General features: G+C 45.7%; 2 protein-coding genes across 7 annotated transcripts in view; one reads left to right on the forward strand and one right to left on the reverse strand.

Moving 5' to 3' along the window:
* APBA1 (amyloid beta precursor protein binding family A member 1) overlaps positions 1–2,293 on the reverse strand; it is an 80,852-nt gene extending 78,559 nt beyond the window's left edge. For 3 of the 6 annotated variants that reach the window (XM_015280326.4, XM_004949153.5, XM_424829.8), the window contains exon 1: positions 2,167–2,293. The gene's annotated coding sequence lies outside the window, so the exon portion shown is untranslated. Of the gene's footprint in view, positions 1–1,298 lie in introns of all 6 variants that reach the window. The other 3 variants (XM_040656042.2, XM_004949151.5, XM_046905673.1) reach the window with 2 other exon arrangements.
* Positions 1,985–8,886, forward strand: LOC124417508 (sterile alpha motif domain-containing protein 1-like). The gene is made up of 2 exons (XM_046905644.1): positions 1,985–2,500; positions 8,255–8,886. Exons 1-2 carry the CDS (start codon positions 1,985–1,987, stop codon positions 8,387–8,389), a joined length of 651 nt encoding a protein of 216 aa, XP_046761600.1. The 3' UTR covers positions 8,390–8,886.
* Positions 8,887–13,063: the final 4,177 nt, after the last annotated feature.

The following is a 13,063-nucleotide window of genomic DNA, read 5'->3' on the forward strand; positions in this document are numbered from 1 at the left end:
TGTTTATTACACTGCCTGAAGTACCTCTATTTTATTTTATTTTTTAAATTTTTGGGGTGTGAGGGAGAGGGGAAAAGAAAAGGTCTGATCCTTCTAATTCATGATCTAGCATAAATCCAGGACAGCTACTGTCAATAGCCACCAATTCGTGCGCTGAGCAAAGAAAAACCAAACCTGATCCTTTCGTGTTGAGGCAAACACATACAAGCAGAAAGCTCGAGCACTTGCTTTGGTTTTCCTTCATGACTCCAAAGCTTATTGTATTTTTTTAAATACAATAGTTTGGATACTAACCCTGAAAGTACACAGACGGAGTAACACCCCAAGGCCGACCTTCCCGGCCAATATTCCTGGACTTACTGCTCCGTTTCCCTGTCTTGTTTGCCACAAATGCACACTGAGACAACCCCAAACCAAATAACTAACATACTGCACATGAACAATCACAGTGACCTATTAAAAACGCCAAACAAGAAGCTCAGCAAAAGACTCCATTTTTTCATACCTGCATGTCTTTCATGCGGTTCTAGAGCTGGTAGGCACTGCTTCGAAGAACTGAAAGCTAACTGTGCTTTAAAGATGGGCACAGCTTTCATACTGCAGGCTTTCTGAGTTTCAGAATGCAAACACGGTACATGACTATGGCTCAAAATGGTATCAATGAAATCAGAAGCCAGTTCCTTGCCCAACTAAAATGCATTTATAACCGAAGGGCCAATCTGTGCTTATCTTTATTTCCACAGGTTTGTAAGAGGCTAGCCTCGTGTCTGTTAGAAGACAGCTCAACAGTCTCAAAAGCGTTTATATTTTAAGTAAAGACAATGTTTTAACGCAAGATGAACGCTTCAAAATGCAACACACAGTGCCCAAGACAAACTCAGACCAATGAGGTGCGTGACCTGTACTACACAGCCGACCTTGAGTTGCCATTACTTTGTGAAAATCAGGTTAGCCTCAAATCTCACAGATCCCCCAACTTGGGTCACACTCTTCCAACGGAGGCAAGCTGCTTTTCACTCTGTTTCACATTTCAGCAACTGAACATGCACAGTGCCCTTCCCAAAGTGCATCGGGATGATGCATTTTTCTGCTCTTGTCTTTTCCGTGGTCTCCCACTACATCTTGCATGACGCTCAATTTCTGGGTATAAATACGCACTAAGGCACCGCAGAACCTTCAGCCACCCGTCACCTTCATCCACTGAGCTGCCGGGCAGCTCCTCCCCACCGCCTGACACGGCAAAATGTAAATGTGCCCCTTACTTTTTGTTATCTGCACATCACCAAGATGTAACACACCTGGAGAACAAGCAGGTTCTTTGTCAAGAGCCAGCGTCTGGGAAAACAGGGTGCCGCTGCCTGTTTCGGCCACGGGGCTGCAGAGACAGGTGCAGCCGGCTGGGATTTGACAGCAATGCAGCAGAACGTGAGGTACTGTGACAGGGATATTTTCCAGGGCAAGCTGCTGGGGGGGATTTTGCGAAGCAGACGCAAAATCGCTGCGGCACCGGGCGAGCTCCCGTCAGCGGGCACCCCGCGATGGGCGCACCAGGGAGCAGAAACGCGGTATCCCGGCCTGCCCTACACCCACGGCAGCTCCGTGCACGCACAGCAGGCGGACATCCCTCTGACTGCTCGGCAGCGACGGGAGCAGCCGGGTCTGAAACCAACTGCAATCCTACAGCCCCGCAGCAGGGACAGCAAAAACGCTGCAGATTTCCCAGCCGAGGCCCGAGCTCCCGCTTCTCCTACGAGGCAGGTTTACATACAAGGGCGGCAGCGCAGCCCTGCCCGGACCGTCCCTACTAACGCTGATCCTTCCAGAAAGAGCCGCAGCGCGCGGGGCCACCGCAACCCCGCCATGTCCGGGCCCGCCGCCTCCCCGCGAGCCGCAGCCCCGGGCACCGCAGCCTGCCCGCCGCTCCCTGCCGCCGGGCACGGGACGCGGGGGAGGAGGGGCGGCTCCGCAGCTCGGCCAGAGCGGGATGCACGCGGCGGCCGCCGCAGCGCCGAGCCAGTTGCCAGCCCGCGCCCGCCCGCCCCCCGCCGCTCCTCGCTCGCGGAGCCCCCGCGAGGGAGGGGCGGCCCCTCCCGTAGCCGCGCCGCTGGGCACCGCCGAGCGGGGCCCCGAGTCCCGCGCCCAGGCCACGGCCCGGCCTCTCCGCACCTGGTGCGGATCCGCGCCGCCTCCTCACCACGCAGGGCGGCTCCGGCGGGGCTGGCAGCGCAGCGCGGGGCGGACAGCCCGGCAGGCAGCCTCTCCTCCTGCCACCATCTTCCTCCGGCCGCCGCCCCCGCCGCCAGCACCGCCCGGCACGGCCCCTCCCGCCGCTCCGCGCCGCCCTTCGCGTCAGCGCGTCCGCCGCCGCCCTCCTGGTCCCGCGGCGGTGCGGGGCGGTGCCGCCATGACGGGCCGCGCCGGTGGGAGGCGAGGAGATGGCGGCCGCCGGGACGGGCTGCCCTCCGTTCAGCGGGATGCCCGAACGCCCCCGGAGAGCGGGGTGAGCCCGGCCCGGAGCCCGAACCCGCCGCGGGGAGAACAATGGCTGCCCGGCAGCCGGGGCGCGGCTGGATCGCGCACCTGGAGCCAGGCGCCGGGGCAGCCCTTCCCGCCCAGCGGCGGGCACAGCTCCGAGACGGGGCTCGCTGCAGGCGGCCTCGCACAGCCGCCCGGCTACGGAGGTGCCCGGCAGCCCACAGTGTGCCGGCCAGCCTGCCGGGAGGCCTGCTGCCCTGCCGTGAGGGCTCACCAGTGCCGCTCGCTGCACGCGACTGCTTGCTCCTTGTTCACACGTGCAAACGTGGCATTAGTCATAGGATATCATGAGTTTGGAGAGAACCATTAAGGGTCGTCGAGTCCAACTCATGGCTCCACGCAGAACCACCCGAAACACAGACCATGTATGTCCAGACACTCCTTGAACTCTGGCGGTGGTGCTGTGACCACAGCCCATGGGAGCCTGTTCTAGCACCCCACCACTCTCCACCAAGATGGAGAACCATTCCCTGACCTCTGCCTGATGCTCCCCTGACACAGCTCCATGCTGTTCCCTCATGACATATCACTGTCACCAGAGAGCAGAGCCCAGCACTGACCCTCTGCACCCTAAGAGGAGCTGCAAGCTGCCATGAGGCCGCCTCCTTTGCTCTAGGCAGAGTCAACAAACCAAGAGACCTCAGTCACTCCTCATATGTCTTGCCCTTCAGACCCTTCACCATCTCTGTAGTCCTGCTTTGGACTACAAAGGTTTTATGCCCTTTTTGAACTGTGGTGCCCAAAACTGCACACAGTACTCAAGATGGGGACACAATGGTGTATTCTAGAGTGGGACAGCCCCTTCCCTTGAAAGGCTAGCAGTGCCATGCTTGATGCACCCCAGGATACAGTTGGCCTTCCTGGCTGCCTGTGCGCACTGCTGGCTCATATTCAACTTGCTGCCAACCAAGACCCTTGAATCTCTCAGCAAGGCTGCTTCCCATTGTCTCAGCTCCCAGTCTGTACGTAAAGCCAGGGTTGCCCCTTTCCAGGTGCAGGATCTGGTGCTTGCTCTCATTAAAATTCATGCGGCTCATCACTAGGCAGCTGTCTATTTTGTCTAGATCTCTGCAGGGTTACTACACCCTTGATGGAGTCAAAGATGCAGCTGGACACCACATCTGTAGTGCAGGCTGTAAACAGCAGTTGTAACTGCTTCCCTGACTCACTGCTCCTATGCTTTGCAGTGATTCCACATACACAGAGAGAGTGCTAAAGTCCTTGAGATAATGCCTTACATGTATGGTATCTAAAGCAATATGGCTAGGTACTAATGACTAAAATAAATTCCCCTACGAGGACAGGCTGAGAGAGCTGGGGCTCCAGGTTCAGCCTGGGGAAGACAAGGCTTCAAGGAGACCTGACAGCAGCCTTTCAGTGTCTGAAGGAGGGTGGTAAGAAAGAAGGGGACAGAGTCTTTAGCAGGGTCTGTTGTGATAGGACAAGGGGAAATGGGTTCTAAGTGAAAGAGAGGAGATTTAGATTGGGTATTAGGAAGAAGTTTTTACAATACGATTGGTGAAGCACTGCAACAGGTTGCCCAGAGAGGTGGTCAGTTCTTCTTCCCTGGAGACATTCAAGTGCAGATAGCAGAGTTCAGATTGGATATAAGGAAAAATGTCTTCTCTGAATGAGTAGCCAAGGATAGGAACAGGCTGCCCAGGGAAGTGATGGGAGTCATCACCCCTGGAGGTGTTCAAGAAACATGGAGATGTATACTTAGGGACATGGTTTGGCGGGCATGGTGTTGATGGCTGAGTGGTTGGACAAGATGATTGATTGTAGAGGTCCTTTCCAACCTTAACAATGTTATATGTGGGCTTGCAATTACTTACTATGATAACAGTGTTCATTTGGAATGTTCACTGCCTTCCAAAAACATACCCAAAAGAGACTTTTTTGGGTGGTTTTTTTTTTTTTTGTTTGTTTGTTTTTTTTTTTGTTTTTTTTTTTTTGTTTTTTTGGTGCTATCACAGGGCTGTGATATGGGCTTTGGTCACTCTGTAAGCACAACCATACTTTCATATCTTATTCAAAACACTGCAGTACTCCACCAGTGCAAACTCTGAGAGTGCAAACAATATCCATTGCTAAAGAAGGGGGAAAATATCATAAGTGACTGCTGCTGTTTAGACAACTGCTGCCCTTTCCTCTATATTTATTTCACTGCAACACCTCATTTTTTTCTCCTTTGATAATAGTCTTTATTTATTGATTTCTTTCTTATCCTGGAGATATCTCTCTGCCTGATGGCTTTTGATGTGAAAATAACAAAACCAGAAGGAGATTTCTGCTCTGTGCTCCCTCTTTTTTATGGCCCTGGTGTATGGCCCTGCTACAGCCCCAGGTTACAATTTAGCAGGTGTAGACTTGAGAGGCTTTCAAAGCTGTTCATTACTGAATCGTTACATTACGTGAAGCACTTCTGTCTTCTTGCCCTCTCTCACAGTAATCAAGCAGTAAGAATTGAATGTGATCTAAGTGTGCCCTCCTGTAAGAGGTAGCTTGGCCCCTAGAGCTCCCTTGCAACCTAGGTGACTCCACTGAAGTCTTATGACTATTAAAGACTAATCATTGCAGTTTTCATGATTGCTCAATTATGCTCAAGAAAAAGAAATCTATATTACAAATCTGTTTTTCTTCTTGAGTTTCATCTTTCTCCCATTTGTCTCACTGTCATCACTGACAGGTGTTCTTGGGCACAAGTTACCTGTGAACTTGGAAGGATGCTACTGTTATGCAGCAGTATCAGTGCATTTGCATTAGCATTGACCTTCTACCTCTTACATTATCTATCTGATAGTCATTACTTATGTCAATATTTTTTCCTTTTTTTTTTTTTTTTTCCAGTTAAAATGCTGGAAGTTGTGATCTGTTTATTTTAGAGATGAAGCTTTGATTTATGCAACACAGTTTTGCTCTCTTTGAAAATGTAGAAATACTTGTTGAGTTTTGTAAAACCACACTTACATGGAATTGATCTCCTGGACAAATGTAAACTGCCCTTTTAGAACCATCAAGACCACATTTAAACATGGAAAACTCAGTCTCAGAATGTTATAACTAAATGTCCAGCTTGTGATGTCTGTGTTTTCGTTAGGTTATATTTATCAAGTCACAGTAGTAATCTGTCACAAAAGCAAAGCAGCCAGATTCTGAAATATTCAGACACACTTGCAATGTAAGTAGTGCTATTTATGCTGAACTTTTTCACTGTAAGTGCTTTCATTCGCCCCTTGTATTTTAACTTAGAGACAAACACTTAACACCATCCAGTGTGTCAATGGCTTTTAAGACTCATTAGGTTCAAGCTGCTGTGTGAGTGCCAGCAAAGCGCCTATTTCATGGAGAAGAACCTGGCCCAGCTCTCACACAGACATCTCATTATCTGGCCTGGATACTTCAAAGAGAGGAAGTCCTGTTGAATGCTTCTCTTTTCAAGAACAAAATTGCCCTCTGTAAAGTGCATTAATTGGATTCAGCATGTTTACACTCCAGGTCTATAGATACATCCATTAGCCTAGATAAAAACCTTGGCTGTGGCAGCTCAAATATTTTTTGCTACATTGCTCTAGTAATCTAGTCAACCTGAATGTATTTTCAGGATCTGGAAATCACACTGCTTAGAGGTCTGTGGCTTGCTACTTTCAGCCTTAGGCCAAAGACAAAACAGCTCTCCCAGACTGAAAAGACCAGTGGAAACTTGACATAGTTTTAAGGTCAGATAGCTCAAGATCCGCTAGGGACATAAATGAGTGCTTTTTACAGCCTGAAAGCTTGGAGTTACAGCTTTCATATGTCAAAACGCATTAGTCTCTGAAGAGTACTTGTGGAATGTCTGCTGCTGGAACAGCAAGGACTGTTTCGGAGGTGCTCCTGATGTTACAGTAAATGGCTTTTAGAACTTGAAATTTCATTTCCAAATTCTGAAATTGGACCAATGAGTGTCATTTTTATTTCTACTTCTTCCTGGAAAGAGAAACCTTCAAAGTAACTCCTTCCCCTTTTGCAATATCCAGGTCCAGTTAATGAGAAGACAGATTTTCGTAATAAAATATTCTACACATCCAGTCCTCTTCCTTAGTTTCTTCTAAAATAGCTATCAGGAGTTCATAGTCACATCTATGAAATTCAAGGCTGGGATTTACCTGTGTCATCATTTATTACAAATTCCTTTATAACATACAGGTAAAATTTTGCCCAGCTGTGTCTGTATTAAACCTGTCACTAATCTGCAGAACTGGAGCACTCCGGTTCCATGGGCATTTTCCTTCATAAATTCTCATGCTAACAACTTTAAAAACTCCTTTACATTAGACAAGGGCACAAAGAGGATGCCTGACATTTCCTTTGTCTCTTGTATAGGTACAATCTTAGGTAGTACTGAAAGACATCAGAGATTTTATTCTGCAACACCTTCTTCCCCCTCTTCTTTCATGTTATAGCTCACCAAGAAGAGCCTGTTCATTATCTGTGATTTGGTATCACTTGAAGAATCTCAATTTGCCCCCAAAAAGTTCAACAGAAATTTCTAAAAATCTTTTTTTCTGATTCATTTCTACCCATCATCCCACTTGAGCAGGCATCACACATGCCAGAAAAGAAAGGTGGACTTCCATAGAGTTGCAGTTATTGTAGCCTGACCACCTACAACCTGCTGAAACAGGTTGTCCCTTTTCTAATATTTTAATACTCTGTTATGCTTTGAAGCATTCATTTTGTCTGAGGGGCCACATGCATAAATATTTAATTAATTTAAATTTAAAAGAATGTGGTATGATCTAATGAAGAGGACTTTAACCAGACAGCTTGCAAGGAGAAAACTCTTTGGAGTATAGTAGAGAAGAACAGCTGTGCCTTCTGAAGCATTAGACAATAGACCTAAAATAGTAATAAAAAGAAAAAATATATATATTTTTTCAAATGACAAACAATAGAAGAACGAATCATCAGGAATCAGTCATATGGTTAATATGATATACGGTAGTGTTTGGGGAATTTAGCAACAACTCACTGAAGAATGTGATTTTGAATATTTGGAAAAATATTAGAGAAATATGATCTACTTGAAGGTCATATTCAACTTATTTATTTTTTATATGTGGTGTGAAGAATTCTGCTTCACTCTTCCCCTTGTCTACTAAGTTAGTTACTATTTTGTACAGTTTTGTCTTTTTTTGCTTTTCTGTGACATGAACAAAGATAATCAAGTTGATGGTGGTGCTTTATATAGAACGGCTGAATAAATCAAAAAGTGTATATTCTTCTAAAAATCTGTAACAGAAACACTGAGAAAATGCCCCTCACAGGCTATGTTGTCACACAGGAATGTATAAAGAAGGCTCAACTACTGCCATTTGATTCTAGCGACAATCAGGCTTTTATTGCTTGTCTGATCCTGCGGAAGACCTGAAAAGGCAAGTCTTCTTATTGACACTGCCACACTCCAATAAACACAATGCATAGATTAGCTTTCATTGTGCACCAGAGGGTCCGGATGATCTTGAGATCTTTTGACAAAGAGGTCCTCTGGCTTTCCTCCCAGCTTAACTACAGGGGTCATGCAGGTTTCTCATGCTGCATGACTTCTTTGAAGATCTAAAACACTGTTATATTTGGTGTGACTTAGAAAACCTAAATAATCCAGTAGGTTTCTCATTTCCTCATTTGCCCTCCAGATTTAAGGAAAAATAAACTTGTATTTCTGCTTCCCTTATAGAAACTTCTGTCTAGACAAAGAATGGAGATGTTAATGAGGCTGAATGTGTACAAGTCTATGGGGCCTGATGACGTACATCCCAGAGTTCTGAAAAGCTGCCTGATGCAGATGCGGGACACTCTTCTTCATATTTAAAAAGTCATGGATGTAAGGTGAGGTCTCCTGTGACTGGAAAAAGGGAAACATCACTCCTATTCTAGGTAAGGGAGAAAGGAAGACCAGGGGAACTACAGGCCAGTGACCCTCACATCGGTGCCTGAGAAGATCATGGAACATATCCTTTTGGAAGAGATGTTAAGGTACTTGAGGGATGGGCGGGTGATCTGTGACAGCCAGCATGGCTTCACCAAGGGCAGACCACCTCAGCAATCTGCTGGTGGCCTTCTATGATGGAGTGATGGTATTAGTAGACAAAGAAAGAGCAACTGATGCCGTCTACCAGGGCTTTGACATGGCTCCACATCACATAATTATCTCTAAATTGGAGAGATGCAAATTTGAAGGATGGAATATTTGGTGGATAAAGAATTGGTTCAGTGGTCACAATCAGGGGTTTGTTGTCAATGGCTCTATGTCCATGTGGAGTTTGGTGATGAGAGGTGTCCCACAGAGGTCCATCGTGGGACCTGTGCTCTTCAACATCTTTATTGATGACATAAATAGTAGGATTGAGTGTGCCCTCAGCAAGTTTGTTGATGACTCTAAGGTGAGTAGTGCAGCTGATACGATAGAAGGAAGGGATGTCATCCAGAGGGACCTGGACAAGCTGGAGGAGGCCCATGGTAACCTAATGAGATTGAAGAAGATCAAGTGCAAGGTGGTGCACCTGGGCCAGAGCAATCCCAGAGGTGTACGGATTGGGTTAAGAACTCCTCAAGAGAAGCCCTACAGAGAAGGACTTAAGGGTCCTGGTGAATGAAAGGCTGGACATGTGCCAGCAGTGCGTGCTTGCAGCTCAGAAGGTCAGCTGCATCCTGGGCTGCATCAAAAGAGGGGTGGTCAGCAGGGCAAAAGAAGTGATTGTCCCTTTCTGCTCTGCCCGTGTAAGGCCCCATCTGGAGTACTGCATCCAGGCCTGGGACCCCCAGCACAAGGAAGATGTGGAGCTGATGAAACAAGTCCAGAGGAGAGCCATGAAGATGATCAGAGTGCTGGAGAACCTCTCCTCTGGAGAAATGTTGGGGAGCTGGACTTGCCCAGATTGGAGAAGAGAAGGCTTTGGGTAGATCTCACTGTGACCTTCTAGAACTTAAAGAGAGCTTATAAATAAGATGGTGACAGGCCTTTTACAAGGGCAGGCAGTGACACGATGAGGAATGGTTTTAAACTAAAAGTGGAGATTTAGATTGGATATTAGGAGAAAATCCCTTACTCAGAGGGTGGTGAACCACTGGCACAGGATGCCGAGAGAAGTTGTGGATTCCCCATACCTGAAGGTGTTCAAGGTCAGGCTGGATAGAGCAGGTGGAGTGTGGTGATGAGTGGTGTCCCAGCAGTTGGACCCCCAGCAGTGGGACCCCCAGTCTTGTGGTAATCCTGCCCATGGTAATGGAGTTCAAACTACATCACCTTTAATGTCCTTCCCAACCCAAGCCATTCTATGGTTTTATGATGTGCATTTTCCTTTCTCTGTCCTTTATGACCAGTCACCAACAGGTCATTCCTGTTCAGCAGTGAGCTGACAGTTTCCCTCACACGCTGGTAAAATTGCAGTAATTAGAATTGTCACTAGGACTAGCAAGGAGCTGATGTTTCCTCTGTTCAGTTGCTCCTAAAAATGTCTCACTGTAGAGACAGCTTTGACATGCGGGGTAGAAATTAGCATTTTAACTCTATATCTCCTATTTTATTTTAATTTTTAACTAAGTAGCATCTACTTCATTAATCGAATAATGTTTTCTTTATTTCCCTTTAAAGAAAAAAAAATTACGTAAGATTTGGGCTATTATAACTGAAGACCAACTGCTGACTGAGAAAACCCAGTCCATTAAGACAGAAAGGGTATTAAAGTATTTATATTTCATATTTTTCAGTTTCTTGCCCCATTCTAGCCCCTGAGAAACCACTTCTGACCTCTTAACACCTGCTGTCTTCACTGATTCCTCAATTAGAGCAGTAGTTACAGTATCTGTTTTAAGACAGTACAATCATGGAGCAGCTGGAAGCATTTTTAATGTCGGTATTCATCCAAGTGAAGCACTGCTAAACTGCCAGGGCTGTAAAAGCCAAGCAATCCTTTGACAGATTTTCAAAGCTTTAATGTTTCTACTCAAACTGAAAAGCTTGCAGAGTATGAAGAATAAAGCCGACATAGGATGCAATGAACTACACCAAAGCAAGATTTTCATCTTCCCTGAAAACATACAAACTCGTTTGTGCAAGAGTTAATAAAAAGAGAGAACTTCTGCTCTCTTACGGATATCTGGTCAAGCATCTTTTTGAAACAAAGGGGGATAAATAAACAGGGAACCAGTAAGCAAAAAGGTAGAGAATAGGGAGAAAAAGTGGGAAAGAAAATGGAAAAAAGAATCACAGAATGGTTTGGCTTGGATGGGACCTTTAAGGTCATTTAGTTCCAACCGCCCAGCTATAGGAAGAGATGCCTCCCACTAGACCAGGTTGCTCAAAGCTCCATCCAGCCTGGCCTTGAATGCTTCTAGGGAGGGGGCATCCACAGCATCACTGGGCAACCTGTTCCAGTGCCTCACCACTCCCATAGTAAAGATTTTCTTCCAGTATCTAGTCTAAACCCACCCTCTTCCAGTTTAAAACCCTTTCCCCTCATCCTGTCCCTACCTGCCCTTATAGAAAGTCCCTCCCCAGCTTTCCCGTAGGCCCCCTTGAAGTTCTGTAAGGCTGCTATAAAGTCCTCCCAGAGCCTTCTTTTCTCCAGGCTGAAGAGCCCCAGCGCTCTGTCCTTGTAGGGGAGGTGCTCCAACCCTCTGATCATCATGGCCCTCCTCTGGACCCTCTGGACCCTGAATCACCTCCCTTGACCTGCTGGTCAGGCTTCTTTTGATGCAACCCAGGATACGACTGGTCTTATGGGCTGCAAGTGCACATTGCCTGCTCATGTTGAATCTTTAATAGTTTAACACTTCCAAATCCTTCTCAAGGCTGCTTCAAAGCCAGTCTATCCAACCTGTATCTGTGCTTGGAACTGCCCCGACCCAGGTGCAGGATCTCACACCTGGCCTTGTTGAATTTCATGAATGGTCCACCTCTCTATCCTGTCCAGGTCCCTCTGGATGGCATCTCTTCCCTCTAGTGTGTCAGCTGCACCACTCAGGTTGGTGTTGTCTTGCAAACTTGCTGAGAGTGCACTCAGTCCCACTGTCCATGTTGCCTACAAAGATGTTAAATAGCACTGATCCCAGTGCTGATCCCTGAGGAACGCCACTCCTCACTGGTCTCCACGTGGACATGGAGCTGTTGACCACAACTCTCTGAGTGTTACCATCCAGCCAATTCCCTATCCAGCAAGTAGTTTGTCCATCTAACCTGTATTTATCCAATTTATCGATCAGTATGTTTTAACTCCACAGCATTCCAGTTGTAATAATATATTTTAATTGCATGAATCTGTTTGGTTAACAGCCTGGAATGGAAGTTCTTTATAGAATTATTAGTTGCCTTGAAACACAGGGAGTAGAAATAAATCTACTGCAGCATTAACTGAAGTGTGTTCAGTATATTTTAACATGGAAGTCAGTTTTGATATTAAGAATAATTTTTGATAAATGAAAGCTCAAAACTAAACATAAAGTAAATGCCATGTAAAGATCACAACTGTGGATCTAAAAACTCACCATTCCTTAATGCATATATATTTAAAATAATTTGAAATTTTACAAAAATAAGGAGTATACCTCACACAACTTTTCATCCAGTTCAGATTAGGGATCATCTGAGCACTCATCAGGTAGGTGGATATTAGGAAAAAATTCTTCTCCAAAAGAATGGTGAGACATTTGGCACAGGCTGTCCAAGGAGGTCATGGAGTCACTATCCCTGAAGGTGTTCAAGAGATGTGGAGTTGTACTGAGAAACACAGTGGGCATGACTGGGATGGTTTGACTGGTATGATTTGACTAGATCTTTCAGTGTGCCTGTGGTGCATTAAGCAAAGAACTGTCCCGGGCTTCATATAAAATATGTGAAATAGTTAATGCACATTATTAAAAAACTTTCAACAAACAAAAAAAGTATTTATTAAAACAAAAAGTGAGGGCAACAAAAGCATAAAACTGATGGGCATCTGACATTGCTTTCGTACAACTAACACATCAGTCTAGTCTGATGGAGGTGGCTGCAATTCTTAGTGAGTTCTTAAGTCGCACATCAGAGATTTTTTTTATCTTGTTTTACTCCTCCTGTGCTTCACCCTTGAAAACAGTTGCTCATAAATAAATGTACATACTGCCGAAAAGCAATGACAGGAATAAGGTGTGACTGTGAAGTGAAGGATAATTTTCTCTACTAAGATATGGCTTTTTGAAGTCTGGTAGACATGATCAGATTTTTCCTTGAGTTGAATATCTGATTGCAACTTTATACATTCCATTTGAAATTCCACAGGTTATTTATTTATGTCAACTGAAAATGGAGTTCAGATACACCAAAAAAAGATATTTTCAGAAATCTTGAAACTTATTCTAAAATTCCTTTATCACAACAGAAAGCAATGCTGCATATTTTTCACTGTTCACAGGACTGTGCTTACCAATTTATCACAATGCCTACAATTATTTGTCATCACTTCAGCTTGCTATAATTTAGGTTTCATTTCAAATGCTGTAATGGGTTGAA

Source organism: Gallus gallus, chromosome Z (assembly GCF_016699485.2).
Source record: "Gallus gallus isolate bGalGal1 chromosome Z, bGalGal1.mat.broiler.GRCg7b, whole genome shotgun sequence".
In the NCBI taxonomy this organism is placed as follows: Eukaryota; Metazoa; Chordata; class Aves; order Galliformes; family Phasianidae; genus Gallus; species Gallus gallus.

Excerpts from the sequence above, each read along its gene's own strand:
- LOC124417508 (XM_046905644.1), top strand. The coding sequence starts at position 1,985 with ATGCACGCGGCGGCCGCCGCAGCGCCGAGCCAGTTGCCAGCCCGCGCC. Across the intron at positions 2,501-8,254 it reads GAACGCCCCCGGAGAGCGGG|AAACTTCTGTCTAGACAAAG; the intron begins GTGAGCCCGGCC and ends CTTCCCTTATAG.